The sequence below is a fragment of the Ictalurus furcatus genome, chromosome 8 (assembly GCF_023375685.1).
Source record: "Ictalurus furcatus strain D&B chromosome 8, Billie_1.0, whole genome shotgun sequence".
Taxonomy (NCBI): domain Eukaryota; kingdom Metazoa; phylum Chordata; class Actinopteri; order Siluriformes; family Ictaluridae; genus Ictalurus; species Ictalurus furcatus.
The window spans coordinates 3,055,814-3,076,816 of NC_071262.1; the positions used below are offsets into that span (position 1 = coordinate 3,055,814).

The 21,003-nt window shown below is 42.0% G+C and overlaps 2 protein-coding genes across 2 annotated transcripts; one reads left to right on the forward strand and one right to left on the reverse strand.

Moving 5' to 3' along the window:
- Positions 1 to 4,309: 4,309 nt before the first annotated feature.
- kctd12b (potassium channel tetramerisation domain containing 12b) lies at positions 4,310 to 6,493 on the reverse strand. Its single transcript, XM_053630319.1, has one exon. The coding sequence runs from the start codon at positions 5,739 to 5,741 to the stop codon at positions 4,899 to 4,901; it is 843 nt and encodes a 280-aa protein (XP_053486294.1). The 5' UTR covers positions 5,742 to 6,493; the 3' UTR covers positions 4,310 to 4,898.
- Positions 6,494 to 8,914: 2,421 nt separating this feature from the next.
- Positions 8,915 to 18,083, forward strand: prps1b (phosphoribosyl pyrophosphate synthetase 1B). Its single transcript, XM_053630951.1, has 7 exons — positions 8,915 to 9,681; positions 11,745 to 11,928; positions 14,276 to 14,374; positions 14,474 to 14,598; positions 15,084 to 15,257; positions 15,666 to 15,825; positions 17,339 to 18,083. Exons 1-7 carry the CDS (start codon positions 9,560 to 9,562, stop codon positions 17,429 to 17,431), a joined length of 957 nt encoding a protein of 318 aa, XP_053486926.1. The 5' UTR covers positions 8,915 to 9,559; the 3' UTR covers positions 17,432 to 18,083.
- The last annotated feature ends 2,920 nt before the right edge of the window (positions 18,084 to 21,003 follow it).

Genomic DNA, 21,003 nt, shown 5'->3' on the forward strand with positions numbered 1-21,003 from the left:
CCGTCATACACTCACACACATTCTCTCTCAGGGCTGAGAATAGCATGCCTTCTCAAGACCTTCTGTAGCTTTCTGGGTCAACGATCATGCTCGGTTCAACACCAAATAAACATGCGAAATCTTCACTAATTTCTCCATATTATCCCAAATATTTTATAGAATTTATATCACTTATTGTTAGTAGTTGAGACAAATATATCGTGCGTATCGTCATAAAATAACATGGATCAGTAGGACATGGATTTCAGGGCCATTCCACCTCCTCTGGTGAAACTGCATACGCCTTGTGAGGTGCATATTCGGGGGGGAAAGCGGCAGGTCTAAGCAGCACTGTTCTGTGGAGGCGGAAAAGTGTAAACAGAGGCCTCATATGAAGAAACTAGGGACATGCGTGGTATAGCGCTATTGCAAATCATATTCTTTGTTATCGTTCAAATGATATGAATATCACAGGTCTAGAGACACTTTTAAACATGGCACGCTACAGATTTACGTGACTGCAGCATACATCTTAGGGATAATGAATGTAGGACAAAAGGAAGCGGGGGAAAAAAAAAAAACCCCCCGTTTTTAGGATCAGACAGCTGCAGATACTTAAAATAAAGAGGGCGACGAAAGAAAAAAAAAGCCACGTCCAGTCATGCCTCGTACACCCTGAGCTAGCGAGCTTGCCTGTACACTTGCTGTGTGTGTTGACACAGAGCCAGTGAATGCTAGGTAATTAACTGGCTGGCACTTGCATTTGGGCTGCTTTCAGCTCTGCTTGTGCTCATAGCTATCAAGGAAGGAAGGAACTGGTTAGCTCGCTGATATTTCCCTCGTTTTATTCAACACATTTATTTAAGTATGTGTTTGTTTGTTTGTTTCTTCATGCGGGGTGAGGTGAAGGGTGTGGGGCATACAGTAGTGGGGTATAGTGGCCCAGCTCCAGGGTTCTGGGTTCGATCCAGAGCTCATATTACTGTCTATATAGAGTTCCGCGTGTTCTTCATGTGTTTGTGTGAGTCCCCTCCGGAGTGAAACGTTTCCTTTAAAGGTAATTTTATCTACAAAGTTTATTCTATTTCCTTCGATTGTGCAAGAGCTCAGCAGATGAAAGTGAACAGGAGACTGCTCAGCGCAACACTTGACCTTCTCTCTGCTAGCCCTGTGCCTCCTCAGGAGAGGAATAATTTTCCAGTTTAAAAAAGGAAAGGAAAAAAAAAAAGGTCCCATGGTTAGCACGTAGCATCCAGAGTTCGATGAATTTCCGAGAACGTCCAGCAGGACAGTGTTTGGTATTATAACGTAAACTGTGAGCCATTAATGGAATAATTTAGGCCATTTGAGGAGAAATGTTTTCATTGCACGTTCTGCTCGTTACGTATGCTGCCAGATTAATGGAACATTTCCTCCCAAATGGTGGTTAACAGTGAAAAAACACACGTGAATCATCTGATTGTTTGCAGAAAGACGATCAGTATGCCAGACTGAATGCATTATTAACATGCTTAGATGTTTGTTGTTGTTTTTTATGTTTCAGCTATTGGGTGTAACTACTTGTTAAACCCTAAATCCTACCAAGGACTCTGCCATAACTGCAGATAATTTGATTAATGGACTTAATTAGGTTAGAGACAGTGTGATGTATCACACTGGGTGCAGAGGGCTTCCTGAAATATAGGCAATGGGATGAACTGAATTATTCAAAAGAAACATTTGGAAATTTATATTCAAGTGCACCTATTATGGTTTTGAAACGTGCCTAATTTTGTTTTAATGGTCTCGTACAATAGATTTACAAGCATCCGAGGTCAAAAAATACTCAAACGTGCTCATTATTTAAACTGCAGTGTTACCTTTTTTCCCCCCAGTGTCACAAACGACTCGTTCAATGATCCGTTCTAAACGATTCATTCGCAACAATTCATCCTCTGTTCTGATCGGTCAGATGTCCCAGTCTGTTGTGATTGGTCTACCGCTGTCAGCATGTTTCGAAAAGGAAACGCCCACTACCGTAACGAGTTTCAGCTCCGTCTGTCAGCGAGCAGCCGATGAAGACCAGAGGCGGGGCTTTATGTTATAAACCTACGTAGGTTAGGACAGGAAGTAAAGTCTGGAATCACTAACGAGTCGATTCAGCTGTTCAGAATCGGTTCCTTCTTTTGGGAGTCAATGACTCCGTTTGTCGCGCGCTTTGATTTGTGAAACTTTGCAGACTTTTTGCATTCACAAACAGCTACGTATATAACACACTACATGAAAGGGAATATTTGAAAAACCATAATAGGTGCACTTTAATCATTACTGGTTGATTAAATAATTAAATTTATTATTTAATTTTGTCCAAATATGCTCAATATGCATTGACCAAAGAATTAGCATCACCAGCCTGTTTGCCCAAAGCTCCATAAACGACATACATCCTTAATTATTGTGTGTTGCATTAAGTGCCAGAAATCTAGAATGTTTTGTCTACAATAAACACTGTTAATGAGCATAATTAAAATGGTATGCCAAATTTCCAGTCCTGCAAAAACCCTCAACACTGGCAGGAAATGTGGATAAGTCTGATATGCTGGAATAATTTGTGAATTGACTCAATGATGTGGCCGCTAACCAAAAGTGATTCGTTTTCTCTAACGTTAATGTCGCCTCAGAGATCACAAAAATCACTTTGTACGTTCAGTACAGGAACATTAATTCGTTAACCGTTAGTGACTGAGACGGATCCGGAGGCTTTTCCAGGAACACGCTCTCAATAGGACGCCGGTATAGTGAGGCAACAACTGCACGACTATGCTGTCCCTACTCCAATTCAAATGAAATAATGACTCTTTCATTGACTATACAGGTTAATTAATTTCTTTACCAGGGCTGGGTAATCTGCTTCGAAGGAGCCCGTTTATCCGTTCGCCCTCATTTCAATTCTGGCCGTTCCTTCATTCTGCCTTTGAAGAAAGAAATGATAAGGCGAGAGAAGAGGGATAAGCAGGAGAAAGCTTGAGAAGCGCTGAGCAAAGAGGAGACACATGCTCAGGAGAGATGTGCAAGTTAATCCAGTTTAATGCTTCCATCTCCACCATTAACTACATACATAGCATCATCATCATCATCATCATCATCATCATCATCAAGGCAAATTTAGAGATTTTCATACGTGACTGTATTTCACCTGTTGAAGACTCCTAAGTTATTAACCAAATTGTTTATTTTCCTTTTAACAATTTTACAGTGATTAGATACTGAGAACCGTGATTCCAAAGAGTAATACACAACTGATTGGTACTTGAATTCACCACACATTACACAAATTGCTGATTTTATTCATGCTGCTTTTTAGCACTTCTTTTTTTTTCGTTTTTTTTTTTTTTCCTAACTCGCTGCTAACAACACAAAGTCTTCACAAGAAAATTAACAGGATAATAGGATATCCTAGATAATTATATGAGCGGCTCAATGTAAACGTTTTCCTGTCAGGCGACATGATAGCACATGTGTGGCAAGAATCTGCCTAATGAAAGCATTTAGTGAAAAGAGTTGTACTCATAAAGCCATTTCATTGTTTATGCCTTAAATACTTTCTACAGATCTGAGGTAAGAACTGCTGTGCAAATCCAGAATTATCCTGAGGGTGGACCTGAAAATGTATTCTCCCTAATCTAATTCTAATCTCAGGTTTGTTGGTTTGTTTGTTTGTTTTTCACACCCTTTTATACTCCTTAGAATCTGCCCTGTTGCTGACACGCGTCTTCACTTAACCTAAACTTCTCGGACTTTGCTTTCTTACGTAAATCTGTACGTTCTGTCAATGGAATTAAAGCGCTAAATAATCGACTCAAGCTAACCGTTAAAAAAGAAAGAAAGAAAGAGAGAAAGAAAAGAAAATATGCTGATACAACTGCAGTATCTGTTCCTCACGAAGAAAAGAAAGAATTCGAAATGGTGTAACGTTACATACACATGGTAGGGAAATTATTATTATTTTTTAAATCCCTTAAAAGGCATAATAAAAGTGTGTGGCTGGAGACCAGACACAGAAATTGCCTCATGTCGCTATCAATACATCTCATCAGGCTTTACTGAGCAGATTTCAGGCAACACCTTAATCCTTTTTTTGTCTGTGTTCCATAGCCTCCTGCTCAGAGTTCAGCCCTTGATGTGCTTTGGCAAGAAGGCAAATCCCCCTTCTGGTGTGACACTTTGTGCTTAGTTAGAATTACAACAGCGTGACGCGAACGTCTTGTCTTATGAACGCACGTGGACTGCTGTGGATTGACAGAAACGAAAAGCACTGCAGATCGTTCGATCTTCTTGCGCCGTAGTGGCAACTGTTGCTTATTTACATGCAGTGGCATTGCAGATTCAGAACGACGTGCTTGTCTAACAATCAAACAGATTTGCTTTAGGGTTCATACGCCTAGCCTGTCTACCTGCTGGTTTCCTAATGGCTTGGTCCAAAAATATTTAGCTTAAGATTACAACGACTTGTCATTACAGAGAACCAACATTCAAGCAAGCCGTGAACGTCCACTTATGTGATGGACTGATGAGAGGAATGCCATTGTTATAGTTTGGTGCAAAGGCTACTTGGAGATACAGAGAGGCCCGTTCCAAGCCCTTTCTGCCGGCCTTGTGCCAGTTTAAAAGCAACAGAACGCCACGAAATTGAAACCCGACAGCATGACAGAGTACTTCACGAAGGCCAGAAATGATTAGACATGTATCAGGAGCTGTTTCTAGCTGAAGGGACAGAGTTGGTTTGAAGAGAGGGGAAGTGACATGAAGTATCAAGGGCAAGTCTGGTTGGAGGTTTGGTTTGGGATGGTGATCTAGAAGCATCTGCATCTAAGGGAGCACGTTCTCAGAGAGAGGCAAGTAGGTTTGGGAGGAGAAGGGTCAGGAACACAGGTCTGGTCTCACTCACGGTAGAAAACGTATTCCGTGTAGCTGGTCCAGATCTTGTCATCAGTTTGGTCATGTGTGAATGCGCACGTGCCTGTCGAGTTGCAGGCCACCATGTGAAAGCCAGCATCAGCCAACTTGTCGAAAGCTTGTTCGAGGAACGTGAATTTCAAATAGTAGCGGCAGGTGTACCGCTCCGGCGGCCGGTCGGGGTCACGGCTTTCGTTCAGGGTTTCCCCAAAAACCTCTTTGGCCAACGACGTCTTCCCGCATACCATGATCCGGGCCACACGGCGGAACTTAGCGTCGGTTTGGCTATCACGGCCCAGCGTGTAGGAGCCTCGGTAGCCAATTGTGATGAACCCGGTGCGCTTGCCGTCGCCGGCTACTAGACTGCTGCAGGTCGCGGTTCCCAACGCCGCCAGGTTTCGGCTAGCGTCAGCACTCGGTGACGACTCCTCCGTGTCACTCTGGCATCCGTCGTCACCCAGCGAGTTCTGCTTGCTGATCTTCGGAGCCAGAAGCTTGGCTAGCTCAGGAAGGTTGAAGTACTCGGCCTCTCGCTGTAGTCTCCCTCGCTCCGGGAAATGGTCAGGCAGAACAAGTTGCTGGTCTCGCATGTAGTCCAGGATATAGCGAAACAGGAAGCCGTCGCGGTCGACAAAAAAGCGGCCCTTGGTGTCACGCGCCAGGCTCTTGACGCTTTTCTGGCTGAACATCTCCCATAACAGTGACTCAGGGACGCTAGTGAGAGTCGAGTAACGAGTTATGTATACCTGACCCCCTACGTTGAGTTCAATAATCTCTGGAAAAGCCAGCTCGTCTGAAATGCCACTGGAGTTATCCGGTAAAGCCATGCTGATGATGACACGATGAGCTGAGGCAAGAATTCAGGAGGAAACAACAACAAAAAAAAAAACACAAAACTTTGCAGTGATGGGTATGAAAGCCAAAGCCTCTCCACTCCCAACACTCCAGTCACAAAGTGGCGCAGAATCTCACACTGAGCCGAGGAATAAACGATAACAGGGGTGTTCTTTCTCCTTGGGTTGCAATGCAGAAATGAAATTAGGATGGTGCACTTCACAACAGCAGATTTGACAGTATCTGAATTCAGTAGTCCTTTTGAGAGGAGAGATGAAAAACAGACGCGTTTCCTCCGTCCTTCTGTCACACAGTTTCAATCAACCGACAAGAAGAAAGAGATGGTTACATACGGCTCTCTCAGAAGTCCATTACTATTCCCTCGTTTTCACAGGTCTCTTCTCATAACTGTTTTCAACTGTGTCCATAGCACAGCCTTCTCAGCCTAAACCCACTTAATTTGTGGTCGCACTTCAATTGTGGACAACATGGCGAGAAAGGCAAACCTAGTGCTGAAAAACATTCTGAACGGAAACCGTAAATAAACAAATGTATAAACAAATACGTCGGGATACACACCTTCCATAACTGATACTAAAGCGCTGTTTGCTTTTCCTTTCTCTCTCTCTCTGTCTCTGTCTCTCTCTTTCTCTGCTACAACATTCATGTGATTAGCCCCGCCCACGTAGCTTTACGTCACGCACATAGTGTACATCTTAATTTGACTTCTTTAAGCTTTTAGAATAAATGTTAATAAATGTAAGGTTTACTTCATTGGATATGTGGATTATATATATATACATTTATTTATTTGTTATTTAATTCATAATAACAAATAAAAATTATTACTACCCGGTTTTTTTTTCAGGTGGGGGGCTTTCAAAGCCCATATGCATAGGCCTACAAGAAAGTGATAGCGATCACAATGTGATCATTCAATTTAGACTCTTTAATTATCACATACGTATTTCAAATAAACATCTAAAGACAAATGGTTTGCTGTGTGTGTGTGTGTGTGTGTGTGTGTGTGTGTGTGTGTGTGTGTGTGTGTGTGTGTGTATTCTATATTGGTTTATTTCTCTTCGCGTTTTTCTGTGTAACACTGACATCTAGTGGCCAAACAGAGTGGTGCGTGACTGGTTATTACTAGGCAGTACTGTCTGTGGACGTTGAGGAGTGTGTGGATGGATGTTGTAGAGTAAGTGTGAGAGGTGTTGTTAATTCATTCATTCATTCAGGTACTGAATCTGTATCTTGCGAAGGGTTGCTGTGAATCTTGGGAACCCTCGGCGTGAAACGGGAATATGAACACGGGATGGGACGCCGGTCTCAGAAGTGGCATGCACAGACATTCACACCTAGGGAAAGTCAACATAGCCAGTCCACCTGCTGGAATGATTTTGGAAGGTGGAAGGAAACCGGACATCCCGGAGGAAACCAAGGCAAACACAGACAGAATCTCGAGCTCAGGATCGAATCAGGGCCAGTGGATTCCTACCTGTGTACACGGATACAGAAGGGACTTGTTTATAATTGTTTACAATCTGTTGTCACCCAGATGAGGACGGGTTGCCTTTTGAGTCTGGTTCCTCTCAAGGTTTCTTCTTCATATCGTCTCAAGGAGTTTTTGTACACATACAACAAATAACTCCCTGTAGCCATATTAGCACGACTTTTTTCTTGAAAAAATGCTACAAAACTGCAGGTGTGGAAATAATAATCAGCACTTTGTAACAGTCAGAGTTAAAGCTGTTCTTTTAAGAAGAAAAAAAAAAACTTCAGGATGGAGGAATGCGTTTTGCGGTTTTCCACAATAGGAATAGGTTAAAAGTATGACGTCACTAATTACCAAATAAAAATAATGTAATCATTGGCAAATTGCTGTAGTGTAAGAGGAATAAAAACACGTCGGGATGCTGTAATTGGGAAAACAGTCAATGTTTGGGGTGATAACAGTAATAATGCTTTGCATTGGGCCGCATCACACCACTCCATCAACGATTATTTTCCCGTAACAGCACGTCCTGTCGTGTTTTTTAATCCCTACGTGTCATATTTTCCTCAGCATGAACAGCCATTGCAGTAGAGGGCAGATACCGGGGTAGATAACAGTGCAAAGGATTGACTGCTTGATTGAGTTTGTCTTGTATGAAAAAAGTGTTGAGATATTGTTATCACTGTCCTTGGGCTTAACTGGTGGGGACATCTTAGAGATAGAGAAAATGCATGAGGGGAAAGCTTGAAAGCTGCTGACACTAATCTAGATAGCACCGTTAATTATTCATTATACATTATACATTATATGCACTGTTTCTGTAATCTAATCACATTGTAATCACATTCGTACAATCTAATTGAAAATAATTTCTTGATGAATGGCTTAGCCATTGCTAAGAAGCCAAACCTCTTGACTATATATGGTATATCTGGACTCATGAGCTGCACACTTTGCTTAGCAAATGAGCATGAATGTGAAGATTGACCACCTATTTGTTTCATTCTTCTGTTTCTCAACCTACAAAGTCCATCCATCTATCCATTTTCTATACCGCTTATCCTACAGGGTCACGGGGAACCTGGAGCCTATCCCAGGGAGAATCGGGCACAAGGCGGGGTACACCATGGAGAGGATGGCAATCCATCGCAGGGCACACTCACACACCCATCCATACACTACAGATACTTTGGACATGCTAATCAGCCTACCGTACACGTCTTTGGACTGGGGGAGGAAACCGGAGTACCTGGAGGAAATCGAATGTGAATCGGCAGGAATCGAACCCCCAACCCTGGGGTTGTGAGGCGAACGTGCTAAACACTGCGCCCACCTACAGAGTGAAACGGGGGTGGAATGGAGATGTCTTCTTAGTGCTTACACATTAAAGATGGCACAGATGGCATTTGAATTTCTCATTATTTTCAGTCTTTATATTGCATTTTGATTTATCCGGAAAAGGAATTACCCTAAAGAGGCTGTAATCTTCCTATTGTTGATTCCTCATGTCGAACATTTCTCATCTCGCCTTACATTTAATATCCAGCACAAAACAATACAAAATACATTTTTGGGACCTTTGGTTTTTTATTCGTCAGTTCAAATACAAATCCATTGTCTCGAAAAGTATTCTGCTATTTAAAACGTAGTCCTGTGTGTGTATAATGTTATGTCTAGTGGATACCATTAAGGACCAATAATAGTAATGGAATAGTAATGGTAATAGTAGTAGTAATGGTTTTAAAGGATAGCTGATGGTTTGTAACAGTATTTTGAAGTTGTTTTTTTCCTTTTCAGCGGGGGTGGGCGGATCTTATAACTTTAGAGGCGGGGTTATCTGCTGACAGACAGGTGACAGAGGTCGTCGCATGATTCATAGCCAATCACATGCCACGTTTTTTTTTAAGCTCCTAAATAAAATGTCCCGACAGTCAGATATCCTGGTGCATTTGATGCTGGAGTCAGTAACACCACTGTCCGGTGCAAATCTGGTCCTGTGTTGTCGTGGGAGAAGCGCGCGAGAAGGGAACCCAGTGGGAGGTCGCGTGACGTCATCGCGCAGCCTCAGCAGCACCGCGCGCGCATGTGTTTGTGTGTATGTGATCCCGCGCGCCATCGGAGCCCCGAGAGATCAACTATGGCGGAAAGGTAGGGAAGACGTCCACTTAACAAGGGGATTCAGCATCAGCTAGCTACAATCTCACCGACACACCAGCCTCCATCCTGCTCAACCGGAAGTCGTTGTTGTAGAGCAAAAGGCTTTCTGTCCTGACGCTGTTTGATTGTACGCAACGCCAGGCCCCGGAACACGAGAAGATGCCGAATATTAAGATTTTCAGCGGGAGCTCTCACCAGGATTTGTCTCAGAGGATCGCCGACCGGCTCGGACTTGAGCTGGGGAAAGTCGTCACGAAAAAGTTCAGCAACCAAGAAACATGGTAGGAAGAAAAGAAAAAAATTCAACCACCTCGCTGTTTTCTAGAATTATCGCACGTTACTTTTTCGTGCGTTGGCTGTCGTTAACTGGGTGCTCTTGGGGGTTGTAGTTCCGATCCTGACATTGGTGCTTCCATGTTTGACTACGGATACTACAACTCCCAGAATGCTCAGCAGCACAGCCGCTCAATATGGGAAATAATAAACGCAAACCGTTTAGTAAGCGCGTGCGCTTTAAATCTCTGTATTATTGTCGTATATTAACCTGGTCTCATGGTTGGGAGTTCTTAAGCGATTTCTGCCGTGAATTCACACGAAAAAATAACCCCTTAGTGAATAAAAATTCGGTTTTAACGTCTGCGGCGTGCTACGTTCAGCTCGCGCAGGAAGTGCTATGAATGTCACGCGCAGCCGGTGACGTGTTTTAAAGCAATTAAAGCTCAAATTTTCCACAAATATGATACCAACCTTTTAATAATAATAATAAAGACCCCAGTGAACAATGCTCTTATTGTAAGTGCACACTCCTGTGTGTACTGACTCTGATCTCATCCTCACACTCAGCATGTCCACATGTTTATGGCATAAAATGTCAGTTTCAAACCAGTTTTGGATAGAGACATGCCCAACTATTTAAAAACAAAAAAAAAACTTGCAATGCTCAAATGAGAGAAATGTTTTATGCATACAACGCAAAGCCCTTTTACAGAGATTTAAAAGTGCCCATGATCGTTTAAGATTCTTCTTCTTGGTTGACGCTGATAGGAGTGGAACCTCATGTGGTCTTCTACTGTTGTAGTTCATCCACCTCAAGGTTCAATTCAATTCAATTCAATTTTATTTGTATAGCGCTTTTTACAATAGACATTGTCTCAAAGCAGCTTTACAGAAATATCAACATGGTATACAGATATTAAAGGTGCGAATTTATCCCAACTGAGCAAGCCACTGAGTGGCGACGGTGGCAAGGAAAAACTCCCTAAGATGTTTTAAGAGGAAGAAACCTTGAGAGGAACCCGACTCAGAAGGGAACCCGTCCTCATCTGGGTAACAACAGATAGTGTGAAAAAGTTCATTATGGATTTATACGAAGTCTGTATGGCCTTAGGAGCAGCCGTAGTCCCAGCAGTCTGGAATTAGAGAAGATTTGAGCTCCATCCAGAGGCAGAAAGGATCTGGATCTCTAGTATCTCCATAAATTCATGTGGGGCTCGGCGAAAGGAGAGAGGGAGAAAAAAGATTATTATGACTGCGAAGTAGTAGAACAGAATCTAGTCAGGGTAGGCTTGAGTAAACAAATACGTTTTAAGCCTAGACTTAAACACTGAGACTGTGTCTGAGTCCCGAACACTAATAGGAAGACTGTTCCATAACTGTGGGGCTGGGGCTGAAGACTGTTCCATAACTATAAGAGAAAGCTCTTCCCCCTGCTGTAGCCTTCACTATTCGAGGTACCGTCAGATAGCCTGCATCTTTTGATCTAAGTAGGCGTGGCGGATTATATAAAACCAAAAGGTCGCTTAGATATTGTGGCGCGAGACCATTTAGTGCTTTATAGGTTAATAAAAGTATTTTATAGTTAATGCGAGATTTTACTGGGAGCCAAGGTTCACTGCTCTGTGCATGCTGAGATGCTTTTCTGCTCACCGCTATTATAAAGAGTGACTACAGATGTCCTGTCTGGTCATTCTCCTCTGACCTCTCTCTTATCAACAAGGTGTTTCAGCTTACAGGATTTCCTCCCCCCCCACACCATTCTGTGTAAACTCATGACTGCTGTGTGTGTGTGTGTGTGTGTGTGTGTGTGTGTGTGAAAATCCCAGGAAATCGTCAGTTTCTGAAACACTCAGACCAGCCCATCTCGTACCAATATCTGTGTGTGTGTGCGTGTGGAGTTTTTGTCTGGATGATTTGCATCTTGCCATCGTTCTCCGATTCCACTTGAGATTACGCAGTCCCGAAACGGACGATTTCGATAGTTTTCCCATGCTCAAACGTGCAACTTTTGTTACTACTGCTGCTAAATACTGTAATCTTAAGCTTTTTGACGCTGTGTTTTGCGCAGCGTGGAGATCGGAGAGAGCGTACGTGGCGAGGACGTGTACATCGTACAGAGCGGCTGCGGAGAGATCAACGACAACTTGATGGAGTTGCTGATCATGATCAACGCCTGTAAAATAGCCTCAGCGTCCCGTGTCACCGCAGTCATCCCCTGTTTTCCTTACGCCCGTCAAGACAAAAAGGACAAGGTGAGGCTGCTCGTATCGCGTGTAGAAAAGCCCTATGCAAATCCACTCGCGCATCCTGCTGTTTGAGCAGCGTGTCCATTTTGGGTGTTGAAAAGCTTTCATTAGGACTGTCTAATCCATACGTACAGCGGTTATTGGAAAATAATCAACGACTTAAGTAATTTGGAGTTAGTTTTACCACTCGAATTGATTTAGTTTCCAATAACGGTACATCCTGAAGTGTTGGATTTCTCTTGAACCAGGGGTCCCCAAACTGTTCCAGGGCAAGGCCCCCCAAATGGCATTAACATTTGACCGAGGCCCCCCTTTTGCAAGATGTCTTTAAAACACATTAAAAATACAGACTTCTGAATATATCCCCCTTTTTTTTATTAATAATTACATCTTACATCTTTACATTAGGAATTGAGTGTGTGTGTGTGTGTGTGTGTGTGGTTGTCAGAGTGAGAAAGAGAAAATATACTAGTGAGAGGTATGGGCTTGGTGGCTCTGACTAAATTGTTGAGGCCCCCCGGCGCCCCCTGGTGGCCCTCACTTTGAAAACCATTGTCTTAAACCACACCAATTTGCCAATGATAAAGTTGTAGAACGTATGCGGAACATGTCGATTCCTGTTCTCCAGCTATAAACAGTAGTTCCCCTTACTTTGTCTTGAAGTGAGTGAAAACAAACCGTCCTCGAGACTTTCCCGTGTCTGAAAACTTTACCTCTGACTGTTACGAAGCACGGATACTGGAGACTCCTTCCAGAAATATTATCTGTAATAACCGTCTTCATACAGAAAAGCATCACTATATAAGATTTTCATCGGTATGTTATTTTTTTCTTCGTTTAATAACGATCCATTTGTTATGCGTCGGCTTAGGTTACGTGGCGCCGTACAAGTCCGTATAAATGTTATTATAGATGCTACGCTAACATAATCGCACATTAATATTAACCTTGCGGTTGGAACGATCGTCCGAGCACGTTACGAGCTACGGAATCGCTGATGTCAGACGGATAGCTTATTAGTCAGTAACTATCCTCATGAGCAAGGCTGTATATTTGGATTCAATCTAGTTGTGCTTTGACGTCTTTCGTCTAAGCCGCTTTGAACGTATAGCACATACCAAGAAGTAGAAAGTGAAAGTATAAACTGGTGACCGTGGACAACCAAAATAACTCAAACGATCAGAGGGATTTACAGGAACCGGGCGCTTGGAGTGTTGCGCCACTCAGGCCTGGGTCATTTGCATAAAATTAAACGCATTTGTCTCTTGTTGCTGTTGGTAGAATCACAGCTGCACTTCAAGAGGAAATAAAAAAAGCTTGCTGTACGGACCGTATATGGACGGTAGACGGATCAGCCGTTATATTGTGTAGGTCCCCCATTGTGCCAGCAAAACAGCTCTGACCCATCGAGGCATGGACTCCACAAGATCTCTGAAGGTGTGCTGTGGTATCTGTCTCCAAGACATTACCAGCAGACGCTTTAAGCTCTGTAAGTTGCAAGGTGGGGCCTCCATGGATCGGATTTGTTTGTCCGGCACATCCTACAGTGGTCAGGATGCAGATTCGCAGGCCCGTACGCAGCAAGCTGGGATGTTCTGACACCTTTCTATCATACCCTGCGTCAACTTTTCCAGCAATCTGTGCTACAGATCGGACCAGACGGGCTATCCTGCGCTCTACGAGTGCGTCAACAAGCCTTGAGTGCCCAGGACCCTGTCTAACCACTGCGTACAGGGAATACCCCACAAGGCCTGCTGTTTCGGACATGCTCCGATCCAGTCGTCTAGCCACCACAATTTGTCCCATCTCGGAGTCGCTCAGATCCTGTACACTTGCCCGTTTTTCCTACTTCCATCACATCAACTTCATGAACTGACTGTTCGCTTGCTGCCTAATACAGTATATCCCACCCCTCCATAGGTGCCATTGTAATGAAATAATCAGTGGTTTTAATGTTCTGGCTGATCAGTGTATATCATATTGCAATTATTATTATTAGCAGTATGTTGATGATAAAGTAAAAATTCAAAGTATTTTTTTAATAGGTTTGTATTTTCACTGGTTCTACCACAGCGCTGTGGAATGGTGGACTCTGATTGGTCAGATGGCGTTTCTATAACAGCAGGTCTGACAGTAATGCAGTGTAATTCAGTTCACAGGACTATAGTAACCTTGCTGTGGTGTAAGAGAAATAAAACACTTCAGGATTTGTAGTTATCGGAAAATACTGTTTTTATTAACCCGAACATGCCGTGAACCTTGGAAACCTAGTAATGATGCCCCCTTCTTTTTTGCTCTGCACTTTTGTACAGAGAAAGGCATTTTATTCATTGAAAGTATTTATCGTTATTAGAGCCGAGCGCCAATCTCTGCCAAGCTGGTGGCCAACATGCTGTCGGTTGCTGGAGCAGATCATATCATTACCATGGATCTGCATGCCTCTCAGATACAGGTGAGCCGGAACCGATTCCACCGGATCCGATCTCCGTGCGACCTTTAATCTCTTTGACCGGATCTGTTCAATCCGGTGCTCTAAATCCGGTGTTTTTAGGGTTTCTTCGACATCCCCGTGGACAACCTGTATGCCGAGCCCGCTGTGCTGAAGTGGATTAAGGAAAACATCCCCGAATGGAAGAACTGCACCATCGTCTCGCCAGACGCCGGAGGAGCGAAAAGGTCTGCGCAGCTTTTCCGTCTCGCCATGACACTAAATTCAAGAAGGTTTACTCCACGTTACATTTGCATTCGTTTTTATTTATCTACATCTCAGGACATGCAGTGAGGTCCAGCTCTTCCCTGAATAACCGCAGTAAACGTGTTAGAAACGTTCCCCGTCACGTCTATTTCGAGGCTAGGTCGTGAAAAAATATTTGTCTGAGAGCTTTTAAAAGTAATATAGATGAACGTGTCATTTTGTGGAAGTTTACTTTGCTCCTTTACTCGGTGTTGCAAGTCATAGAAGGCAGGTATCAAAACCTTAACGGAAGCAAAGACTCCAGTGCAACCGTTAAATAACACACGCTCATTTGCACGCAGATGGATTCCGCATTATTTTCTGTTCATTCACCCGTGTGCTCTTTTTGCTACGTCAGTGTGGTCGTTTTGTTTTTCTTCTTGCTTTGACGTAATACTTAACTTTTAAAGTGTTTTTCCACCGGCAGGGTCACGTCTATAGCAGACCGGCTGAATGTTGACTTTGCCCTCATTCACAAGGAGAGGAAGAAGGCTAATGAGGTGGATCGTATGGTGTTGGTGGGAGACGTGACGGACCGTGTGGCTATCTTGGTTGACGACATGGCTGACACATGTGGCACCGTCTGCCATGCGGTTGACAAGTAACTCACTCTTTTCTGTGATTTTATATATATGATTCATTACACATAAAGTGAAATATTTCAAGCCTTTTTTTTGTTTTTATCTTGATTACAGCTTACAGCTCATGGAAGTCAAAAATCCAGTATCTCAAAATATTGGAATCAAGAATTTATAATACAGAAATGTCGACCTGATGAAAAGTGTGTTCATTTATGCGCTGATACTCGGTCTGGGTTTTAATCCTTTTGCACCAATTACCGCATCAATGCGGCGTGGCATGCAGGCGATCAGCCTGTGGCGCTGCCGAGGTGTTCTGGAAGCCCGGGTTGCTTTGATAGCCACCTTCAGCTGTAAAATAGCGTGCCGTAAATTCAAACTGATCGACGTACTAAGTTTTCTTTCTCTCCCTCTGATGTTTCTGTTTCTAGGCTAATATCAGCTGGTGCTACCAAGGTGTATGCTATCCTTACCCACGGCATTTTCTCAGGACCTGCCATATCGCGCATCAACAACGCCTGCTTTGAAGCTGTAGTTGTGACCAACACCATTCCACAGGAAGAGAAGATGAAGCATTGTCCTAAAATTCAGGTTGGATGCCACACGCGTATTAAACGAGGCTGCAGGAGGAACGCTCAAAATTAGTTGTATGATTATGTGGAAACAAATGAACCAACCATAAAAACAAATTAAAATAAATAAATAAAAACAGAAAAGCAAAGTTAAAGAGATGGAGGCTGTTGCACGCTTGTCTCTACTGGGTTACAACCAGCGACTGTATAGACCACTTCAATGAGAAAAACAGTAACGAGTGTTATGTTACTGCGCGTTTCCTTTCCTAAAACATTTCTATTGAAAACAAAATGCTTAGCTTGTAATCACCCGAGAAACGAACAAGATATATACAGAAATCCGGATCCTTTATACGATGTGAGAAAACAGCTTTTTTTTTCCTCCATGGGCGTTTATTGCTGGTAGGAATGGGAAATTGCCAGCGGACACTGTACGTGTATAGCTGGGCGAGTTAGCTAGCTAATTGTTTTCTTGTTTGGTAAACGAATCCATTACACATTTCAGTATTCACCCGTTTAGGGTTGAAGATGCAGCTTGTATTGTGCTCTGGTTTGAAATGTCTGATTTTATCAGATTAGACTAGGTTTGTCATAATATTGCAGTTCTTTTGGCTGTGCAACAATATGTAAGGGAAGGCTTAAACGTCTTGTTGATCAATGACCTGGGGGAATTTCTGACAACTGTACAACATGGTCCTAATTAATATTTTGAATTATAGCTATCAGTTTGAACGCCAATTGAATGTCCTAGGGCTGAATAGGTCTCCGAGGCCCTCTAGTGGCTGGTTGCAGTAAACGTCTTAACCCCTCCCAGTCCCGTGTTGGTGAAAGGACCCCAGCCAAACTTGGTTTTTAAGTTCCATTTCCACAGATTTTGTTTTTGGGAATAGTGTTCAGTCATATTTACAATTTCAGTTTCCGTGACGTCTCCCCAGTACGTTTCCGTACGATAAAGGAGTTTTCTGAGTTATTTGATGATGACTAAAAAGGCGTGATCGATGAGGTGATGCGTTTTTTTCTAACGTACATCTGAAGCTCCTGGGCAGATCTGTAGCAAAGCCATGTCCTGTTCTGCTGTAAACTGTTCTAACAGACCCTTAGAGGGGAGTTCTGGTACGTTGCTCATTAATTAACGACCCTTGCTCATTGTACCGACGTGAGCGAACGAACAGATGACCAAAAAAAAAAACGAAGGCAGCTAACACTAACTAAATTGAATCATTTATTGACTGTACAACGTAGCTTGGTACGGTTACTCAGTCTGTCTCTTTTTAAAAAATTTTTAAACAAACTCCACCAACAGAAGGACTGGAGCATAAACGAGCACGTCTCCATTCAGATTGGTAATTTACTGGAGGTGTCGGAACTAGATGAAAATCATGGAGAGTAGCATGGGCATACTAACCTAGCAATGCCTTTATCTCAGCCTGCTTTAACTTTATAGACTAAAGAAACCTGACAATTACTAGGCTTTGTTTAATAAAAATGCTTGCTTCTGATCTCGGATGATAACAACGTTTTCCACTTTTCAGGTCATCGACATTTCAATGATCCTCGCAGAGGCTATTCGGAGGACCCACAATGGCGAGTCTGTCTCGTATCTCTTCAGCCATGTCCCCTTGTAACCCCTCCTCAGTGTGTGTCCCTTTAATGTGCTTTACTACCAAAAAAAAAACAAGGGAGACTGACCCCAAGTCCTCAAGAAGTTGTATCTGAGACCCCAAAGGAATTTAACCGTCTGTGAAACCATGGCAACCAAGACACCTGTTGGAGCTGTTCACTTCTAGTTGAGGATTCTAGCAAGACTTTAAATTCTTTCCCTCGAGGTTAAGTTCCTAGTCTTAAACGCCACCTTTTTATTACCTTACACGGATTGCGACTAGATGCTCAGCCATTCGAGTGACAATCTGTTACACTTTAATTTATTTGGGCTTTATTTGTATAAGTAACTTGCGAGATGTGTATCCACACAGGAGGAAAATGTGAGGTAGTTGAGTGAGTTTATTTTCCTTCTTCTGTCCTTTTAGTAGATGCTGGGGGATCGTAACTCGGACAGTCTGTCTGTTTTTTCATTTTGTTTCCCCCCCACTTCCGTTCCTTTTTTTTTTTGTTTTGTTTTTTTTTTTAAATTTGAATGTGTTTTCTGAAATGATTTAGCCACACTTTCTTAGGATCAATCACGAAAGTGCTAATTCTGTTTCTCTTTTATATATGTTCGTTTTCCATTGTTCATTTTCACATCGCTAAATTTGTTCTTATTAAAGAATTGTGACAAAAGAGCAAGGAAATGGACTTGGGTTACTTTTCCTTAAACATAGTCTTCATGAATTTGGATGTAAATTTGAATGTTTTGTCATGCACAGCTTTTTTAAACAAAATTTTTTTTTTTTTTCGAGTGAAGATTCTGGAAAGCTTTAGCTCATTTTTGTATTTAGTAGAGATGCGGCGATACCGATAACCGATTATTCGGAGTGATGTTGGCCGATACCGACAGTTCTGCCTTTTGTGCCTTCTTTTAAATTAATAATAATGAATTCCAGGAGTTCTGAAAGAAATGCAGATAAAAACTTTATTCTCTCCATTTCAACGTTGTTTCACAGTAACTGGTCTCATACAGAGAAAACACATCACTCTAATTAACATTAACACATGAACTAAATTCTGAAGATTAAAGTAAGATTTATTAACCTTTTGAATCTTATTAATTCATATTAACATTAACGGGCCAGAACATCGTCGGTGTACTGGCGCTTTAATTCGGCTCGAGCAGCGCAGCAAAAAAAAAAAAATGTTAGACTCGGCGCTGAAACTCCCGCTTCACTGCCGCAGCGTCCGGTGTAAAATGTTATCGGTGCAGAGCTTACAGAGATCACAGACTGCAGTTTTGTCGTCATTCCACACAAGAGACATCATCTTTACATACAGCATGAAATCGATGTGTTTTCCCGCCCTCTTTTGATTGACGGGATATAATCGGCCCTGATCATCGGACGTTTTTGAGGTGGATTGGGGTACAACAGCAGAAGACCACATCAGGTTCCACTCCTGGGATGCAGACAGGCTCCAGCCGCTCTGTTGCATATGTTCTGGTCGTGTCCAAAGCTGTACACATTCTGGCAATCTATATTTGAGACTTTCACCAAGTTATTGGGAAGAGTGGTACAGCCGTGCCCTCTTACTGCGATGTTTGGGGTGACCCCGGAGAATGCTCCTTTTAGAGGGTGTGAGATCAGCATGATGTCCTTCTGCACTCTTCTGGCCAGGAGATTAATATTGATGAAATGGAAGGATCCTGCTCCACCGGTGTATAGTCATTGGGTCAGGGAAGTCATGTGTCATCTTGAGTTGGAGAAGATTAGATACACTGTAAGGGGAGCGACTGGGAAATTTTACAGAATCTGGCAACCTTTTCTGTTCTTTGTCAGAGACATGGATGCTGACAGTATTATGTGATCATTATCTATAATTTTATTTCTTTTGCTCTCTTCTTTTCTATGGTGGTCTGGCTTTGTAGTATGTAGTATATATGTTCTATGTCTGGCACTGGGTGGAGGGGGGTGGGGGGGGGGTTTGTTCTATTTGTTTGGTTGGTGTTGTATGTTTAATTTGAAAAATGCTAATACAGAAAATATATATATATAGTGTAAGATCCATAAGTCAAAATGAATCTATAAACAATTCATTATTTTACTATTAGTTATAAAATTACTAGTAGCAAAGTAGAAAAGCCTACAGTTTAGTTAAAAAAAAAAAAAAAAAAAGGTGATAAGGAGTATTATTTCACATTATTTTTTAATATACATTATTGATAAATAATTTGTGAGGGAAAAACATTTATTAATACACACTCACCTATGAAGCATAGGAGAAAGAGATATGCCTTCATAATGGACTAGTAGCTAGGGAGCAAGAAGAACATTTTAAGTGATCGATTTACCGTATCCGCACATAACTTTACATTTTCATAAAGAATAACATTAAATACCACATAATACTACAGCAGTTTCAGTTAATGGACTATTATTTAAAACACGATGATTGGCTTTAAGTACTCTATTTAACCAACGCTGAAATACTGTCTTCTGTGGGGGAAAAGAATACCATTAGAAACAGAATTATTTCAGATTTTTTCAAAAATTACGGTATATCTACATTCAGATATGCATGTGCCTTTCAGGAAGCTTTAACATACATATAAAAATGGTCAAAAGAATATGGAGACATCCTGCCATAACCAGAAAAGCTGTACAAATATTAAAGACCGTCATGAAACATCGAGACGTACCTGTAATCGAATAATTTCGGAAAAAAAAAAAATCGCAAAATGATTGACAGGAAGCCTATCCAAACACAAGCATTCCGCATCGGATGTTCAATTTCCAAACGGGTTTTCACACCAGCTTCATACATCCTGCTATGTTTTATTTATTTATTTATTTATTCACTTACTTACTTACCTACTTAATATCGTGTTCTACGTATCTTCCATGTTATTTGTACAAGTGAGGAATAAAAGTAATCGACTTCTGCATTATTGAGTATTGTGCAACTTGTTCGCTCATTAAAGTAAAGTTCAATAAGGAAATCTGTAAGAGAAGTAAATCTGCTGGGGGGGAAAAAAAGGCTTAATTTTGGTGTTGGGCCACACTGTGGCGCTGTTTACCCAATACCTAAACATTCCTCAGGTCCTCGGGTTTCACACCAAATTTGGGATTTTTACTTAAAGCTCACATCATTTACTGTGTGTTTAGTGTTTTTATTCTGTGTCATTCTCCTTTTTTAGTGTTTTTGTCCAAAAGTGTTTAATTTTCTGTAAACCAAACATGTAAAAGGTACGAAAACAGTAATGAAGACCAAATACTTTAATAAATACAATAAACACGTTAACTAGCTGAACAGTTCAGTCGATTTGATTTTTATTTATTTATTTTTTTCTTTTCAAATGTTGCGTAAGTATTCACCCCCTGAACTTTTCCCCATGTTACGAAATGAAATGGCCTCAGCTGGGATTTTATGCTGATTTTTCATAATGTTCTGTCCATGAACAGGTGTAGCGTAGTGTAGCAGTGTGCTTTAGCCCCATGTCTGGGTGGTACACGTACAGTTGAACATCTGTTTGAGTGGCAGATAAAAGCCTAAGAGTCTTAGACAGATGGCTGTCAATCAAACATACTCATTAGAATATTAGGCCACACCC